This window comes from Triturus cristatus, chromosome 4_1, assembly GCF_964204655.1.
Source record: "Triturus cristatus chromosome 4_1, aTriCri1.1, whole genome shotgun sequence".
NCBI lineage: Eukaryota > Metazoa > Chordata > Amphibia > Caudata > Salamandridae > Triturus > Triturus cristatus.
In genome coordinates this window covers 1,044,779,753-1,044,799,006 of record NC_140585.1, presented here as the reverse complement: position 1 = coordinate 1,044,799,006, position 19,254 = coordinate 1,044,779,753, and the positions used below count along the sequence as shown (strand labels likewise).

Here is a 19,254-nt window from a genome sequence, read left to right as displayed (position 1 = left end):
CAGCCCCCACTTGACGAATCCCCCCCGAGACTTTTAGGGTACGAGCGGAGCGCCCCACCTATTTTGAAAATTTCGCGAGGATTCCTCAACCGGCGCCAAAGTTATTCCAAATAGAATGTTGTGGATTTCCTGTGGAAACACGGTCCTAACTATAACTATCTACTGGCGACCGCCAGTAGAATATATATATATATATATATATATATATATATATATATATATATATATATATATATATATATATATATATATATATAGATATATAGATATATAGATATATAGATATATAGATATATAATATTAAAGTTTGAGCAGGTTATGTCACAGGTGTGCTGCCTTTAGCCCACGGAGTTTAACGTTTGCAGCACAGGCCTATATTGCTTCGCACTTTGTGCTTTGATTGTTCCGATGGACATGTTGAGTTACCTGGTTTCTGTTTTGTCACTGAATAACCTGGATAGTTCTGGAACCTTTGCCGCAGTTGGGTCCTATGGAGGGTGACATCTTGATGGGTGAAGAGGATGGGGGAGGGGGGTGATAACACTTTTGGGAGTACTTAGTATTACGGACCATCTTTCATGACAGGTGGGAGGCCACCATCTGTCTAGCACTAAGGATGAGGAACCCTGCGGGCCGCTCATATGCATGACTCTTACCAGGCATAAGGATGTTCGATAATCCTCAATCTATAATTTGGAATGTAAGTGCTTTAGTCTCCCAGACTAAGCGACACTGTGTCTTTTATGTCCAGAAGTGACATAGCAAACAAATAGATTGTCTACAGGAGACACACATGATCACATTGTAATTATTAAGGTTGAAAAGAAAATGGCATGGGCAGTTACAATGTAATACGTTTTCAGCTTACTCTAGAGGCACGCCGAGATCAGTGGTTCCATACTTTGTACTTGAGTCAATGATTGATGTTGAAGGCAAATATACAATATTGTAGTGCACTGTTGATGGCAGGTCTACAGTGCTGGTGAGTATACATGCATGCAAAGTGCACCAGACAGACTTCCTTGATGCGCTGGGTCTAATGTGCTTGTGCTTCCAGGCATCGGCGGGGAGTTGGGGGTGGTAGACTTCAATATGGTTCTTTATTGTGAGAAAGAGGTTACATCCTCCCACAGTAGGGTCACAAGCAATAGTACTGGTGGCTAAATTCCCATATTGGATAGGGCACTGGCAGCGCCAGGATATTTGGAGGGTGCTTCATTTGAAGGACAGGGAGTTCTCATTCTATTCTCCAGTGCATGCTATCAATACCCACCTTGACAGGTTTTTCAGGGATGGAGCCACAGCTCTATCTGCCAATGACACAAAATATTTAAGCACGGTTGTATCCAATCACGATCCGCTTTTTCTTACATTAGGATGGACTAGACCTTTCTTAGGTTTCCCCTCCTGCTGGCTGCAGGTAGCAGCATTCCGGGATAAGCAATACCACATACTGATAGCGGAGCAAATTACCTACTGACGGTCGCCAGTAGGTAGTTATAGTTAGGACCATGTTTCCATAGGAAAAGCGTTTTTTGCCTTGCCTATATCTTTGGCACCGTTTGATGAATCTTCACAAACAGAGCCCCAGTGCATGGAAAGTTTTGGGGTTATCAGTCAAGCGGGGGCTGGGAAAAAGGGGGATCAAAAAAAGTGTGTTTCCCATGTTTTTCCCCATTGAGCCCAAACCACTGGAAGGAATTACACCAAATTTGGCAGAAAGGTAGCTTTTGTTTCGGAGTTCACGCTTTTTGTCATTTGGTGTAAATACGTTCAGTAGTTTTGGAGATATTAAAGGAAAAACACATTTGTATATCTGGGCGAAGGCTAAGCACAGGTGGGGTCTGATTGGCTGCTAACAATTCAATCAGGAAGTTTAGGCAGCCATCTTGAGAACAATATACATGATAGCACCCCATTGAAATGCATTGTAGTGAACGGCAGGTTTTGAGAGTCACACAAAGGAGAATGTATAAAGGATGATAACAGATTTTAGTTACAATACATATCATTTGTTGATGGTACTATACTAATTTTAGGAATTGTGGTGTGTTCTGATGCTATTTGACCCTCTGAAAAAGCCTTCTGCTGGGAATTCATGCATCATTTTTTTTTAAATATATTTATTAATTTCCAAACAAACGCATCCAAACGTAAACAGGATACAAAGGCTAACAAGAGCCCATTAGGCGAATACAGTCTCTGATCGCAACCAGATGCAAATTACATATACACAGATAACAGGTTTGTGTGCCAATCCCCAATATAAGAGCACCATGCGATAATCAGATAAATGAGGAAGAAGCATTGCAGCAATAAGCAATAATAATTGAGAGACATATGAGCAACATCGTAGCCATAGAACAAAATAAAACAAAACAAAACTAAACCCCCCACCCTCTTATCCCTCCCTCCTCCCCGGCGTGTCACACAGAGCAATCATTATAAGAGCATCAGGATAGGGCATAAAAGGTCGCAAAACAGATAGCATGGGATGTGTATCAAGGAACACCAAAACAACAGTGATAGGTATAGACAACCAGGTATGGAATATATATTGATCAGGGCGAAATAGCCAGGGCACCCGCCGTAGAGCTCACATCTAACTCAGTGTCCGGGGCTTTCAGTAAGAGCACCATTGCCTCCCTTGTCCTCGCGACCTCCAAAGCTTTGTCGCTGTTCGCTCGGCTTGCCAGCTTCAATCTAACTGTGCCCTCGCATTTCGCCCATCTAAGAAGGTCAGCTCTCCACCTCTGAATGCTGGGGCCCCGCCTAGACTTCCAATGTAATGTCTCTTTTGGCCAGAAGAAGACCCAAGTCCAAAATTTTGCTAGTGATCTTGGTCTTGGATGTGTGGGGAAACCAGTGCAGCAAGCAAGGGCCTATAGCGGGTCCAATCGCCCTTTCAGTAATGTCACACGATAGCGAAACCACCGCCTCCCAATACGTCCCAAGTTGGGGACAGTCCCACAACGTATGGCGGAAGTCCGCACCCTCCATGTTGCATAGTGAGCGCAGCACTGTGTCTGTGTCAAAGTATGTGTTAATTTTAGCCTGGGTGAGGTACGCCCTATGCAGTATGAAAAAGTGCACCAGTTGGAAGCGGGCATTTCTAGTACTTTTCGAAACCTTCTCAACCAATTCAGCCCACACCTTCTCTGTGATCTCTTTACCCAAGGCCTCCTCCCATTTCTGCTGCAGTTCCCGCAGCGGAGTCAGCGCCTCGCACGTCATATGCCTATATAGGCAAGGAACTGCGTTAAAGGTCCCTGTCGCCATTACAACGTACTGACAAGCCATGGAGGTACGTGGCTCTGACAACCCCTCCCTCCAGTGCTTTTGGATGGCCAAGACCAGAGCGAGTGAAGCAGAAACCCTTCTCCCCCCAGTCAGTCAACACCGCCCAGTTGCCCCCATGCGGGAGAGCAGTACACATGGCTAAAGGGATCTCTGAGGCAGAGGGACGTGCAATCTGCACCCTTCGCTGACTTCTGTTCCAGCAAAGCCGAAACGTCCGTAACTCATTAGTAAGCGTCAGTAGCCATAAAGGCAGCTGTAAAATAATACAAGACAGCACTTGTCCTGAAACCCGCCCCTCATCCCGCTCGGCCGAAACCTGAAATTCCAGCGCCACTGCTTGTGTAAGCCACTGTAAGTGGGCTGCCAAATAGTATGTCTCAAAGTCAGGCACCGCCAACCCACTATCAGCCTTCGGCCTCAGAGTTTTCAGTGCCACCCGTCGCCTGCCAGCCGCCCAAAGAAAACCTGTGATCATTGAGTGAAGTTGTTTAAAAATCGACGCAGGTATCCAGATTGGTAAGGTTCGAAAATAATACAATAACCGAGGGAGAGCCACCATTTTAAGAAGGGCCACTCGGCCTTCTACTGAGAGAGTTAAGGTCCCACAAAATTCCAGGTTACCTTTAAGACTCCGAATAGCACTACCCACATTGCCTTCCAGCAGGTCGGCCGGCGTATGATAAATGCGGGTCCCAAGGTACGTCAAGCATCAATACTCCGCGTCCCGCATCTCATACAACAAGCAGCCGAGTTCAGGCCACCTGTCTTAACCCGAGCAGTGTAAGATTTGTATAACAACGCCGTCCAAGCCACAAAAGTATTGCCCAAGCCAAAACTGCGCATGACTTGAAATAAGTATGGCCATTCTAGACTGTCAAACGCTTTTTCTATGTCAACTGATAAAATGGCGGCAGATGCCGTCGGGTAGGTATCAGCTTCCAATATGTGAAGTAGGTGCCTCACATTAATGGCTGTGTTCCGTGTTGGAATGAACCCCGCCTGATCCCTGTCCCCTAATTGTACCATGTGCGGGAGCAATCGAGTCGCTAGGATCCGACTCAGAATCTTATAGTCAGTGGTGAGCATGGATAGTGGGTGATAAGCGGTTCTATGAGAAGGTGACTTCCCTGGCTTCAGCAACGGGATAATGTGGCCTCACGGGTAGAGACAGGTAGTACACCCGCACCCTTCGCCTCATTATAAAGAGACACTAGCTTAGGAGCCATGAGATCAATATAGGTCAGATAAAACTCGATCGGCAGTCCATCGGCCCCAGGTGTCTTTTTCTTTGCCATATGCTTTATCGCTCCCCTAACGTTATATCCTGACCTAGGAGTTCGGCCTGCGTCTCATCAAGGTGTGGAAGATTGGCCATAGTTAAAAACTCCAAGGGCGTCGTCATTCAGCGTCACATTGCTCTGATTAAGAGCCATATAATAGGCAAGAAACTGATCATTAATCCCCTGCTGGGTATAAGAAAGTTCCCCCGTCGGGCTACACAATTCCAAAATAACCATCCCCCTCCGGGCAGGGTTGTCTAATCAAGCCTACAAAGTACCAGATTTATCACGTTCTGCGTGCTATACATCTTTTATAATCAAAACAGCGCAGCCTTTCAACCTGTACGGCGACCGCCTCCCTTGCCTCCAGCAAGTCCTGCTGCCCACTAGGTAGTTCGGGCCGGGCATGTTCCGACGCGCGCAAGCGCTGATCCGCAGTCTCTATATCTTCCAGTAGTGTCTTACGCACCCCCACCATATTAGCAATACAGTGACCCCTCAGCACAGCCTTAAAGGCATACCACTCTACTGCGGTCGAGGACACCGTGCCCGCGTTCTCAAGGAAATATTGAGTAATACCTGCCCCCACCACCTCCCGTAAGACCTGATCTTCTAGGAGGTCTGGGTGTAAGCGCCAAGTTGGAATTGCGGGGCGCACTTGGGACCAATGAAACTTTAGAAGGAGTGGATTATGATCTGACAATGTTGTAGTGCGATATTCACTATGTTTAACTACCGCATGTATGTCTGGGGAACACAGTATCACATCAGCCTAATATGGAGCTCGTGTAGCGCTGAGAAGAAAGAATAATCGCGCTCCTCCGGATGAAGTGCCCGCCAGGTGTCAACTAATCCCCACCTAAGTTGCCAATCCCTTCTGGCATTTGAGACTTTATGGATAGGTGCTTCAGGGAGAGGCGGATGCGACCTATCCAAGGAAATATCAGGGATAGAGTTAAAATCCCCACCCATAATCACTGAGCCAGTCAGATAAGATGCCAGCTTCCCAGACAGTTGAGTAAAAAAGGCCAGCTGTTCCGTGTTGGCTGCATAAATACTACTCAGTACCAGATCCCTACCATTAAGGCAGCCCGCAACCACTACATATCTTCCCTCCGGATCTGCTATCTGCACTGGTTGTAAACACACACCCCGCCCTGACCCAAATCAACACTCCTCGCGCGAAAGTAGAATACGTTGTGTAGAAAATCTGACCCCCCCCCCCCCCTCCATCTATTTGAACTCCTCTGCGCACTAAGTAAGCATGTACCTTGTGCCGCCGCACCATTGTATGTATGCCCCTGACATTCCATGATAAACATCTCAGTTCAAGTAGTGACCCCATGATACCACATTGTACAGCACCCGAATGGGCTCCAAAAAGTGACACGCCGAGGCCCCTGAACTGCCCAATATAAAGAAAAAGAAAACCCCGAACTCCCCAGCCCCAGAACAAGCACTAAAACACTAGTCCCCATCCAAACTAGCTAAACACACAGTACCCTCCAGTAACTACAGAGTATCAAGGGGAGGCGGCTGTGAACCGGCGTTATCTCGCTAAGGTATCACTAACAGAACAGCGCCATGCCCCAAATAGAATACAATGCCCCGCGTCCGAGGGCGAACCACAACTGATACAGATCCCGCCCCACCCCTGCAGCCACCCAGTAGTGCAAAAAATGACAATGCAGCATCAGTAGATCAAAGTAGTGGGCAAACAACAGAGAAGGAGGAAGAAAAAGACCGAAGCAGAATTAGAACAAGGCAATGGAGCAGTCAAATAATCTCATCAGCTGTTCCCGGGGTAACATGCGGCAAAGTAACACTGGCAGCATTTGACTCCTCAGAAGGGGAACCATCTGACACCTTCTCCGACCCAGTGTCCGCTCCAGACGACAGTTGACGATCCTGAAAGAGTTCCGACACCGCCTGCAGTGCGGCCGACCTCTCCTTCTCTGTCTGGGAAGCACTAGGCGCCTGCAGAACAGTGCGTCCTCGCCTTGTGCGCCGCGATCTTCGCAGGCACTGTTCCTCCATGGCAGGTTCATTGCGTCGCTCTGCAGGTCCATGGCCAGTTTTGTAGGATTCAATCCAGTCCCACGCCTCCTTGGGATCATCACAAAAGTGAGTCTTGTCATCTAAAGCTATTTGTAGTCATGCCGCAAACATCAAGGAGTACTGCAGCCCTTCGTCGCGCAAAGCCCTCTTGACTGCCAGGAAAGACATGCAGCGGCGCTGGACATCCAGCGTATAGTCAGGGAAGAGTGACAATTTGCAATTGTCCATTATATAGGGTCCTGAGGTGCGTGCTTTCTGCAGTAGGAGATCCCTGTCCTTATAGTGAAGCAGTCGGGCGACCACCGGCCGATGAGGCCTCCTCGGCGCTGGAGGTCGGGCAGGGACCCTGTGGGCCCTCTCCAGAGTATAGAACTGAGTCAATCCAGCAGGTGTCACTACGTCACGAAGCCAGTCCTTCAGGTAGTCAATCAAGTTAGTACCTTCCACTCCCTCTGGCAGACCTAGCACGCGTATGTTATTCCTACGATTGCGCCCTTTGGCATCCTCACTTCTCTTCTCCAGTGTCTGAACCCTGTGGGTGATATCCCCCATCTGAGCAGTGAGGGAATGCTGCACCGGCGCCATGCCCTCCAGGGACGCCTCCGTTTGCTTCACCCGGTCAGCCAGTTTAGTATGCACCGCACGGAGTAGCGCCAGTCCCACCGCTACATTCGCAATGTTCTGGTGTAGGGTGTCTTTAGTGTCCGCTATCGCCTGCAACATCTGGGCTAACTGTTGCTGAACTAAAGTGTCCACCGGGGGTTCAGGAGAATCTTGCCTCCTGCAGTCCGATGCAGAGTTACCAGGGTCCAGGGAACCCCGTCTGCTTGCCCCTTGGTTTCCCCATAACTCTAGGAGTGCAGGGTCACCAGCCAGACACTGAAGGGCAGCAGTGCCTACCCCCGCAGCCCGTGAACCAAATGCGAGTGGTCATGTCCTATACCAAGGTGAGAACAGCGCTCAATCTTCACCCCTGTTGATTGTCTATGTGGTGCGGCGGGTCCCGACTCACATGTCCCCCCGCCACCCGCAAAGCCAAGAGCAGAGTCACAATTCACTGCGAGGGCGCGTGTCCTAGCTCCTTCTCAACGAGTAGCGCAGTGCACCAGCACCAAGAAGACTGGGGCCCGGGCGTCTTGCCATCCAACACAGTTCTCCCCCAAATGGCCCAGTGGCTCCGTGGTGGCACTCAAAGACGAGTCACTCCCCACTTCAGAGCGTGGGGTCACAGAGCGGAGGTCCCCGCAGTCAAGGTTTTTGCCCACAGGGTGCATGGCACCAAGAGAAAGCCATCCCAGGTGAAGGTCTCTCACCCCCAGCAGGCGTAGCAGCACTCGCTCAAACCAGGGCACACAGCCGCACCATGGCTTCAGTCCATGCCCATTAGCGGAAGCTCGCTGCGCAACCCCCAGGGACAGGGCCGGGGCCAGGAACTCCAACAGTGCCCCACCGGCCGATCGCCATCCGCCGCAGCAGCCAGAAAACGGCAACGATCTCAAAGCAGATCGGTCCAACAGGTAACAAATACCTTGTGGGCTGTGAGTCCAGGGGAGGGCCCCCTCCGATATCCCCCAAAACAGCAAGGTGCCGGCGTGGGCATCCGCTTCAATCCAGCCTCCAAGGATGCTGGGGGGCACCGGCGGGCCCCGCTGCAGCACGGGGCTCCCCACGCTGGGAAAAGTCAAATCAGGTACCGCTCCTCACAGGCAGCCGTGACACAGCAGCGGTCCACTCAGCACACAAAAGGGCAGGCCTCGAGATCAGCAAGGCCCACTTCGTAGCCGCGGCGGCAATAACTCCGGAGTAGCGATCAGCGCCATCTTGAGTGCTCCAGGCCGGCACCGCCACGACTGCTCCACACGAACAGCACGGCTCCCTAGGTTCTCAGGTCGGCCTGAAAACAGGACCAGGCTCCCCCAGTCTCAGTGGGGCCCAAGTACATGCCCCCGGATCCGAGGCAGCAGCGATTAAAACAGGATAATGAGCTGGGCCGGCGCGGAGCTCCGAGCTCACGCTTCCGTCGCCATCGGCTCGTTAGCCACGCCCCTGGGACTTCAAGCCTCATGTTTAAGAGAAAACTTTTTTTTATCATGATTTTCCATGAGAGTTTATGGAAGGTGCTCCAGAAGCTAAAATGAGAGCATATTTTCTTCAAATTTATCTTTCTCAGCCATATGAAAATGAAAACTGACAATCTAAGAAAAAAACATGCACTTCCAACAGAAGCAGACTGTTGATTCTCTTGTGTTCTACTGCAAGCTCCCCGAGTGTTATAAAGAACAACTAGAACGCTAGCAGTGTTACTTATGACAAAATTATGGAGCATATTCATGATGTTAGAACAGAACCTTAACACCAAGGTTCTGTTCTGAATATTGGGTTTTGAATGGGGAGGGCAGTTGGTTCTGAGGCTGGCAAGGGAATGGTCACGTCTCTTGGTGGGCTGAATAAAGAACCACCTATGTATTCTTAGACTCTGCGTTGGCTTTATTTACAACACAGCACCTGAAGCCATGTTGATTGAATCAAACTGGTAAAACTTAAAACATTTAATTTAGGAATGAATAAAATGAGGTAGTTCTGTTTGTCATAGGAATTATGGTTATTGTTGTATAAAGAAAAAATGAGGACATATTTTAAGTGAGTTCTCAAATATCTTCCTTTTCTCTTTCCTTTAAACATTCTGACATGCAGCCTGAAAAAAAATGCACTTGCCACACCAACAGCAGAAGACTGCCAGTTAACTTCCTGGTGATCAGCAGCTTTACTAAAGTGTACAAATCAGTATCAAGAGTGCCAACATTCTGACTGTATGCCAAAAGTGTGGCACATCTGAACGTCATCTTGATGGAATCGAAATAGAAAACTGAAAGCATTTTCTACTGGGGATACTGCAGTAAATGAGGAAATTAGGGAGCTTCACAACAAGTCTCCCAAGATGGCCATCAGAGAAATAAGAGCCCAAAAATAGCACAAATATCACCCAAATATAGCCCGATTACATTACACAAGGACACATTCATTTTGGTTTTTAGTGATTTGCCCATAATCACAGGATGTCGTGCTGATGTGGAAACTCAAACCTGGTTCCCCAGTTGCAAAGTCTGCAGCTCTGGCCATAACGCCACATCCACTTCCTTAAGTGTAACATACAATCAAGTGATCAACTTGACAAAAAAAACAAAGATATCAAATTATTTACAAGTGCTTTGTCGCGATGTGAGAACTCAGAAAATATGTCCTCATTTTAGTTGTTTAGAGCACTAACTATAATTTCTATGGGACTAAGTCCCTCTCATAGAGGGGGGTGCAGAGGCTACAAGTTGACCACGCTGGGCAGGCGGGAAGGGCAGTGGCAGCCCAATGGAGCATGGAGGGCAGGGGAAAGCGGGGCAGGGACAACAAACCAACCATGCAGTACAGGCAAGAGAAGCTGTGGCAATATAAAAGACCACTGAGGGTAGAAGGAAGAGGTAGTGGCAGTACAACCATACATGCCAACAGCCCCAATTCAGGCAGGAGACTCCCGATGTTTTTAAGCCCAGAAAGGATTTATTTTAACTTTCTCCTACCTAAAATCTCCTCCATGTCAATGTAAGTCTATGAGGAAAATCAATTCCCCGGGTTCTTTTCTCCAAAATCTGCCTCTTACCCAATTCAAGATGTTGGCAAGTGAGGTACATAGGATTACAGAAGGCAGGAGCAATGGGGTAGGGACATGGACTTGGATGAGAGAGGCCAGGAGGGAGATGGGCAAGGGCACCAAACTGACCTTACAGGGCAAGCGTCAAGGGGTTGCAGCAGCACAATACACCACACCGGACAAGCGTGACAACAGTGCAGCACAATGGACCAAGGAAAACAACAGGGAGGGAAGAGGGCCATGCAGATGGATAGCAGAGAGCAGAGGGGAAAGAGGCAAGAGTAGCAAGCTGACCATATGGACGCACAGGAGGGACACTTAAAGCATAACGGACCATGAATGGCATGAGGGAGGGGACAGGGGCAAGACAACAGACCAGATAAGGCAGGAGGGAGGAGGGAGGGATTAGGGGTCTGCCCATGGCAAACGGAGGGCAGGGGGCAGAAGCAGCAGGCTGACCAAGGAGGGCAGGCGGGATGCACACTGGAAGCATAACACACCATGGAGGGCAACAGTGAGACTATAATGGAATATATGATGTTACTTAGCATACCGTTACTCCGCAGGTATTTACTTCAAAGTTTTTACTTCGCAAATACCATTACTACGCATGATTTTAGTGCGCATGCTTTTACTTAGCAAATACATACAAATACATTAAAAATGCTTTTACTTCGCAGTTAATTATTAAGCATACTGTTACAACGCGTTATTGGTACTTTAAAACAACAAAATTAATCGCAATAGTAACCTATCCCCTGGAACGCACCATGAACCCTAAAAATACCCCCTACACCCCAAAACCCTATCTCACCCTGACCTCTAAAAATATCCCAGTACCCCAAAACCTTAACGCACCCTGAACCCTAAAATTACCCCCAAAACCCTATCCCACCCTGACCCCTCAAAATATCCCAGCACCCCAAAACCTAAACGCACCCTGATCCCCAAAAGTACCCCAGCACCCCAAAATCCTAAAAATACCCCCTACACCCCAAAGCCCCAACCCACCCTGAACCCTAAAAATACCCCTGTAACCCAAATGCACCCTAAACTACAAAAATACCCCAGCACCCAAAACCTTAAACGCACCCTGAACCCTCAAAATACCCCATGCACCCCAAAACCCTAACCCACCCTGACCCCTAAAAATACACCAGTACCCCAAAACCTAAATGCACCCTGAACCCTAAAATTACCCCAGCACCCCAAAACCTAAATGCACCCTGAACCCTAAAAATACCCCTGCATCCCCCAAAACCCTAGCCCACCCTGACCCCTAAAAATACCTCTGTATCCCAAAACCTAAACACACCCTGAACCCCAAAAATAGCCTAGCACCCCAAAAGCTTAAACGCACCCCGAACACTAAAAATACCCCCTGCACCCCAAAACTTTAATTTGACCAGTAACTCCATTATGCGTAGTAAGTGCATGCTAAGTAATGGAACATGCGTAGTAAATGCATGCTAAGTAATGGCATCTGTAAAATAAAATATGCGTAGGAATGGTAATACGAAGTAATGACCGCGTAGTAAAGGTAGAATACCCTATAATGACACACACAGACAAGGGAGGAAAGGTCGGAGGGGGTCAGAGGCTGCAACTGACCACTCAGGGTGGGTGGGAGGTGCTGTGGCAGAACAGAAGAGCGTGCATGGCAAGCAGGAGTGTTCGTGGCCGCACAACGCCCAGGGTGGGTAAGAGGGAGTTGGCAGGAGGATTCACAAAGGACTATGAAGGGCAGAAGGTAGGGGTAAGACGCAGACAAAAGAAGGCAGAGGAAGGGGCTTCACAACAGATCATGCAGGGCAGGAGTTTACCTAATATGAAAAAAAAGCAGAAACCGTACACAGACCCAAACTCATTCAATTATAATGACAGTAGTGAAAACGTTATCAGTTTCGGATTAGGATTATTCAGGTCCAAAAGACGAAGACAGTCATAATGAGAGACTGTGGCTAAAAAGCTTCTTTGAAAGGATCCTGCCACGGGGCCTTGACACTAAACTTAAGTTCTTGCTGCAGGTTTAGGCTGAACATCATTTATCAGACAAACTCTAGTGAAAAACTGTAGGCTACCAAGAAATTACACAATTTGTGGTGTTGTGTAGTCTCTACTAATCAGTAGTAACTGTGCATTTGTGGACGACAAACTTTGGAATGGTGCCAGACTGAGTCTATTCACACCTGCAGGATATGTTAGCCTATAGACCAGCCAGCTCACAGTGCCATCATAAGCCCTCCTAACCTACACAGAGAGGGAACAGTTCTGGTAACCACTGAACATGACAACGCTGTTCCCTTAGGAACCGTGGTGACAGACCTAGAACCTTTCGCTCATGCTCTCGTGCTCTCTTCTGCTCAGAGAAATATACAAAGAATACACAAAGGGACATTGCCAATGCTTTTTGAACCAAAGTGATTCTCGTATAGAATATATGTGCTGCAATGATCAATAGAAAGAAGCAGATGAAAGTTACAATACGCATCAGGATAGTGAACAGAACGCAAAGTTCCACCATTGTGCTGAGACACCGTATATATATGTAAGCATATGAAATAATATAACGATATGGCGTATTCCTACTATGCAGACCCTAACATACGTATCTAGGGTGTATGTGTATATTCTGACAAGAAACCCCTGACTGGATCATCTAACCCCCATTACCTGGGGGCTAAGAATGTAGGACCCTGTCTTTGTCACAAACTGGACACCCCTCACAGAGAGGCCTGTCAGCTGCTGGGCGAAAGCTTCAGCATGTAGGGCCCACTGAAGTCAGCAGAAGTGCCTTCTCTGACTATACCCGGAAACAAATGTTTATATATAGAAAAAAGAATCCTTGCCTCTGGCCGAGATTGTGATCAAGCTGCCATTGTTTGTATCTACAGATGTGTTGACATATGGACATAAATAACAAACACATTTGCACAAGGTATGTGTAGGCCTTGTTCTCATTGCCAAGGCAATAAGATAGTGTTCTTGCAAAGCTGATGCCTGTAATCAAGGTCAGTGTTCCCAGAAAACTAACCCAAAATGTCACGATTGCAAACGTGTGTCAAAAGTCGATTTGAAAAGTGAAGGCAACTTTAGGAAAGATCCATGTAAATGTAAAAATGGCAACGTTTCATACTAGGCCCAACTTGGACACATGACATGACAGAGGTCACTGCCGACTTTCCAGGAGGTGGTGCATGTGTTCGGATGCAAAGGATGCCATGGCGAGGCTGTACCAATTTCAGGCCCGGTAATGGCTGCAACAACTGCCCATGATGCAACATCAGACAGATTTTGCAGGTGTGGCAACAATGAACCCTCAGGAGAAACCACTTCAAGACAAGCAGCTCTACAAACAAGCATTGACAATGCAATAGGTCTCGCCTTTGATCAAGTTAAAGCCATTTGCTTTGCTAATGGTATTGTATAGCATAGCAAATGGCTTTAACTTAATGAAAGGCGAGACCTATTGCATTTTTAATTCTTGTTTCATATCCAGCCTATGATTATACAAGTAAAATTATGTACCACACAAACGTATTGTTCTAACACCACCGGGAGTTTATGTGCCTCTACATCTTTACCTTCAGTGGAGCATAAATATGCATTTAGTCCAGACTACAAATAATGCACTTGATGCCATTGTCAGCTCCTATATGACATACCTCCTGTGACAACATGCATGGCTTATGTAAAATGTGTTAATCTTCACCCAATTGTGCGATAACATAAGCAATTTCATTTGATCTTTGTTGTTAAAACTTTTCTAAAAACCAGAGTAAACTATTTAAAATCATTTATTCTATCTTTAACAATTTTAACGTAACTGTTCCAAAGGACCACTAGTTCTAACTCAGAGAGGTAATGTGCCCTGTCGAAACAAGGATGGGACGGCACACGTCACGTACAAGCGTGAAAACCCACTCATCACTTGCAAGAACCAGAAGGATCAGAAGTAAAGGTTAACGGAGGAACACCAGAGCATGCGATTCTCTCATGAATGGGAGGGTGAGAATGTCGTGGCGGTGTGGTCTGTCTACATTTGCCCGGGTCACATTGGAAGCTAATCACGAGTTACCTGTGATGTTTTTTCAGAAAAGAGAGTCCAGTACATCAAAAGTCGTATTATTATACAAATTTATATGCAGCAGTGTAGCTAAAAATCGAGAGAGAGCGGGAGAGCTAGACCGGCCGCAATGCACGCAACCGATGCTGCTAAGCAAATGTGCCTCATTAAAGAATGTAATGTTTATCTTAGATCCCTGCATGTTACTGTTAAGACAGAGCTGATGAATTGTGGCGAATTTACTTTTAGCAGGTGGAAAAAGCTACTATAAGAATACAAATGTGCAGCTGAACATCGCTAACAGTGGCATCTGTCTCTGTTATCAGAAATTACCCTCTGTACAGGAGTGTTCCTTTACCCTGCTGTACTACGGTGCGACCACTTCACTTGCACTGCTAGGACGCATCAGGAGCAAGGGACATAGCCATTGCATCAGTCTGAACGGGAACTACGACCGACCCTGCCTTCCTCTTACCTATCTGTTGCCACTTTTTAAAATTCCTTTTTAATGTCCCGGGTGCAGGGGACACACATCAAAGTTTGATTTCTAAGCAACACAATTGTATTTACATCAGAGGCCCCCTTTTAAGCGGGTTACGTTGGACATGCGAAGTGAGGTAGTTACCGTAAATAAAGCAAGGAAGGATGGTGAAGCGGTTTTAAGGGCATTTTTATAACCCATTACATTACAGAAAAGGCGCGGTTTCTGTAGTTTATCTCATTACAGACACGCAATTGCTGTATCTTCTTTCAATAGCGTGTCCATCACAGAGCCGCACATACGATCATTAAAATGGCATACATAAGTGGATTGAAAACGTAAAACACATGACCAAGCGGAAAACTTGGCAGCTATGGAAGTGTAACGCTCCAGAGGCGAGTCGCGCGTCGGTCATTGCATCGTCTGCGTGGCCTGTGTGCAAATGTGCATACCATCATCCAACCGGGATATCCTGTTAGTATTCAAGTCTTTGACTCAGCCTCCTAACACGCCATTGCATTGTCTTTCCAGTGCACCGATATACTCGTACTGTTAAGTGCCTCATTTCAACAAACTCCATACAATATTTGAAATAAAAAACACAAGCTTGGAAGTCGTCTGCGACTAACCGATGATAAGCAGTACATTCCGCTTTCTCGCAGCCACAGACACCCCCGCAATGAGCAGTAAAGTCGCCCAGCAGTGACCCTTGCCCATGGATGGAGCAGGGAAGGCTGTATGATTCCTTCAAAGCGAAGGGGAAGGGGTGGGGGGGATATGTAGGTCGGTGGTTCCTGAAGCGCTCGGTAAAGAAACTTGGAGTAAGTAAGCACGATGCTTGGGGACAAAGCTGCTTCAGTGCTCCGGGGCTTCTTGACTTTCTCTGTGTTTCCAGCTGGTCTTGGCCCCGCTTCTGCGATCACATGACCTAAACTGTGGCTAAGGCGAGCGGAGAGCGCAAAAAAGTGAAGAACAAGCGTTGGCCGCGCGCGAGTGGCCGGAGATGCAAAATGTGGTGGGGGAGAAGCGGGAGTTGTGTGTGCGCGTGCGTCATCGCGATCGCTCTGAAAGCGAAAGTGATCGCGATGACGCACACGAGTTTTCAAAGTTCTGCTGGCGGTCGGCTGCGCGCGTGCACGATTGCATGAACGCAAGCGTTAGGCCAGCCAGCAGCACTTTGAAAATCCCACATACAAAACGTCTCTTCGAGCCAGCGCAAGCGCTGGGGCTCAGCGAGACCTAAAAAGTAATGATTATTTTTAAATTAACAATCACTTCTCTCTCCTAAACGCCACCCCTAAACGATTAGGGATGACTTAATTCCATTCTCAAAATGTCAAAGAACAAACCATCATTGGATGTCAAATGATGGACTCTAAATGCACCCAACAGTTCATCAAAAGACCTCATTACATACATCACACAGACATTGCTGTTTCCCCACTGGTGACATCTGGAGCAAGAAACAATTTATTAGAGCAAAACACTCCCCTAGAGGTTTCCATAAGGTATAGAATTGTCAGGGAGATTCTTTGTGCTACTTCAAGATAAAGAAACATTCGGAAATGCACGACAGATCCCGACAATGTTAGCATATAAATAGCAGCTGAAAAGGGAGGGGTGTAGGTCACCCTTCAAAACACTGTGCCAGCTCTCACCCAAGGTCATCTTCTGGGATCACTAAATCTTGAAGGCGCCAGCTTTCATATCCCATTGTGCAAGACACATTAAATAAAAACCAGGTAAATGGTACGTGTAATGCAAATGTATCTCAAGACATACCTATGGTTGAAAACACTGAGCATTTGCATCAGTTATCGAAGAAAAGGATTACCAAAAAAGTGTTGCTATTGTTAGCAACTGCACAGAAGAATTACACAGCATCTAAATAAATGGCATAAATTGCAGCTGGGTGGAGGATGACTGTTACAGGCAACTGACATTTAGCTTAAGGCGTTTGGTAAGTGTACAGGCCATGCATTATACTACAGCAGAATCAATGTCAAAAAGGGAACGGTTTGCCTCAACCTCTCTGTGGTACTGACATTTGCACTGTTCAACCGAATGGTGAACAAATACACTGAATAACCTGATGGCAGTGAAATGAATGCAGGAACCTACAATAGTAAGACCAGCAGAGTACAGAAAATACAGAGAATGCTGCTCCAATAGATTACTTCAACAAAAGACAATGCATTCTGAAGTTGATATTAATGTCCAATGGATGCTAGAGTCCAGTGACCATTACTATTCTGGTTAGCGCCTAAAGTAGAGTTCAAATTTATTATTTTTAATCTCAAGTTTAATTTTTTTTAAAACGAAAAAAAATCATACAATTGTTTTTAAGAAAGACGAAAAGTTAAAAAAAAGAATGCGCTCCTAAGTTATCAACCTAAACTTTTCCTAACAACCTCCAAAATATCTGTACAACCTAGATCTATGATCAACTTAAAATAAGGACGGTTCTCAGTTACTGGCCATTCTTAGAATCATTTTGTTCAAGGACACATAAAAGCCTCCCCGCAGAGCAACACTGGTTTACAAGCCTAATTAAGCATAATCATTTGGCTAGATGTCCATGCCAGCTGTGATAGCCTTAAAGAAATTCTTCTTGTCAAAGGTCTTTTAATTCTCTGCAGAGGTTGCCTGAGGTCTAGTTCCAAGCTTGCATGGTAAATCATTTGGCCATAAATTCATAATTTTAAAGGACTTCTGAATCCAGGTAGCTGAATAACTCAAAACTTGTGGACCTGTGAAAGGTCCAGCAGCAAAATTGTGCAGGACTTCAAACTAACATTAAACCACCTTTCTAGTGCATTAGCTGTAAATTAACCATACATACATTGGACTTGTAGTGCAACCCAAATTCTCATTAGATGCAGTTAAGCAAGTATTTCTCTGACCAAATGCATTCAGGGGAAATTTTAAACTGCATTGCCAGAAAGTGAAACAAACCATTCCAGGGTACAGATGATACTGACAAAAAAGTGGCAGTGTTCGAATTTTAAGATTTAGATGCCTGACTAAATGCCAAAGGTTAGCTACCCCATTAGCCTCTAGGCGGAACCAAGCTGTGAGATATTAAGTAGTTTTGCAATGGGCAGCAGTTATATTGTTAGTGAGGCGTCACCAGACCATTCATCTGAACACATTAGAGGAACTGGGCAAGCGAAAGGTGAGACTGGGGGGGCAAAGGAATGTTGTGCTCTTGCTCCACGGTTATATTGAAAAAATACAGATTCAACCCTGTGATCCAGAAGTCTAGGAGAGGTCTGATAAAGGATTCAGGCACATATTGAACAACATAATAAAGACAGTAAACAGTATACTAATGTGGAAACACTCCTATCTGTTACATCAGAGCACTCTGAGTGAACAACATATTCTTTTACTGCTAAAGAAAATGCAAGTAACAGCTCAGCCATTCAGATAGGTACATATATGAACAATTAGCTTTGGACTTACTGTGCATGTTGATAGACCAGAGTCCTCAGAGACGACTCGTAGGCCATTCCGTAGTGTGGTTACCTTTGTCTCAGGAACATTTACGGATACTTGAGCTTCTGCTGCTTGGGTGGACCTGAATCTCCTTGATCCAAGTTTGACTGACTGGAAAGAAAAAACATTTTTGACACAGTTGAGTTTCTGTTTGCGCAACTGCATTAAAAGCTTTCAATTAACAAGCGCCACCAGTCAAGACATAGTAAAAAACAATAACATATCTATCATGTGCCAAAATTATGACTGGACAAAAGGCTCAAAGATGAGATTTTTGTTTAGTTGAAAGCCATTGGAAAGTAAATGAATTGTCAACTTAAAATCATATGTCCGTTAAAGAATCGGGTTGAACTAATGATGCGGCATCTAGACAGGGAAAGCATAGTCTAGTTAGACAGCAGTTGGGCAATGTGGGGCTGAACCGAAGGCAGGTGTGTTCTAGGAAATGCTCTATCCAGGCCAGGAAAGGATGGTCTAGTTAAGCATGGCAATTTAAGATAAAATACGAACAGAAGTGTATTATAAGAGTTACAGTGACACAGAAAATGGCTCTTTGTATGGGCTTTTGTGGTGTGATATGCAGACATCTGGCAGCTTGTGTAATTTTATGTGTAAGGTTGTTTAGAATATATATTTTCTACCTAGCAGAGGAACGCCCTTTAACTGCCCCTATGAAATTACTAGTGGAGCAAAGGGCTGCACTGAAGTAAACTTACTATGAAAAATACACTGCCTGACTTAGTGAAGAGAATTTTAGCAGCTCCTTTCAACTCAACTTATTCTTCACTCTGGTAGCTTCTGTGTCAGGTGTTTGGGTCAGATACCACCCTGAAAATGAAGATAACTATACTTTATGCCTCTGAGCAATTAGTGCCTAGGCCTGAAATTGTTAAAGACAATTTACTGACCCCGCCTTAATAGCCTTCAA

General features: G+C 46.2%; 1 protein-coding gene and 1 non-coding gene across 2 annotated transcripts in view; both read right to left on the bottom strand.

Annotated features, from left to right (window-relative positions):
• The window catches only part of PMPCB (peptidase, mitochondrial processing subunit beta), a 266,044-nt gene that overhangs the window by 207,426 nt on the left and 39,364 nt on the right, over window positions 1–19,254 (bottom strand). Inside the window, exon 2 of the mRNA XM_085654026.1 lies at window positions 18,294–18,437. Coding sequence (XP_085510152.1) covers window positions 18,294–18,437 — 144 coding nt within the window. The remainder of the gene's footprint in view (window positions 1–18,293; window positions 18,438–19,254) is intronic.
• LOC146856035 (small nucleolar RNA U13) lies at window positions 14,133–14,231 on the bottom strand. Its single transcript, XR_014959004.1, has one exon. It is a non-coding gene; the product is annotated as a small nucleolar RNA U13 (small nucleolar RNA).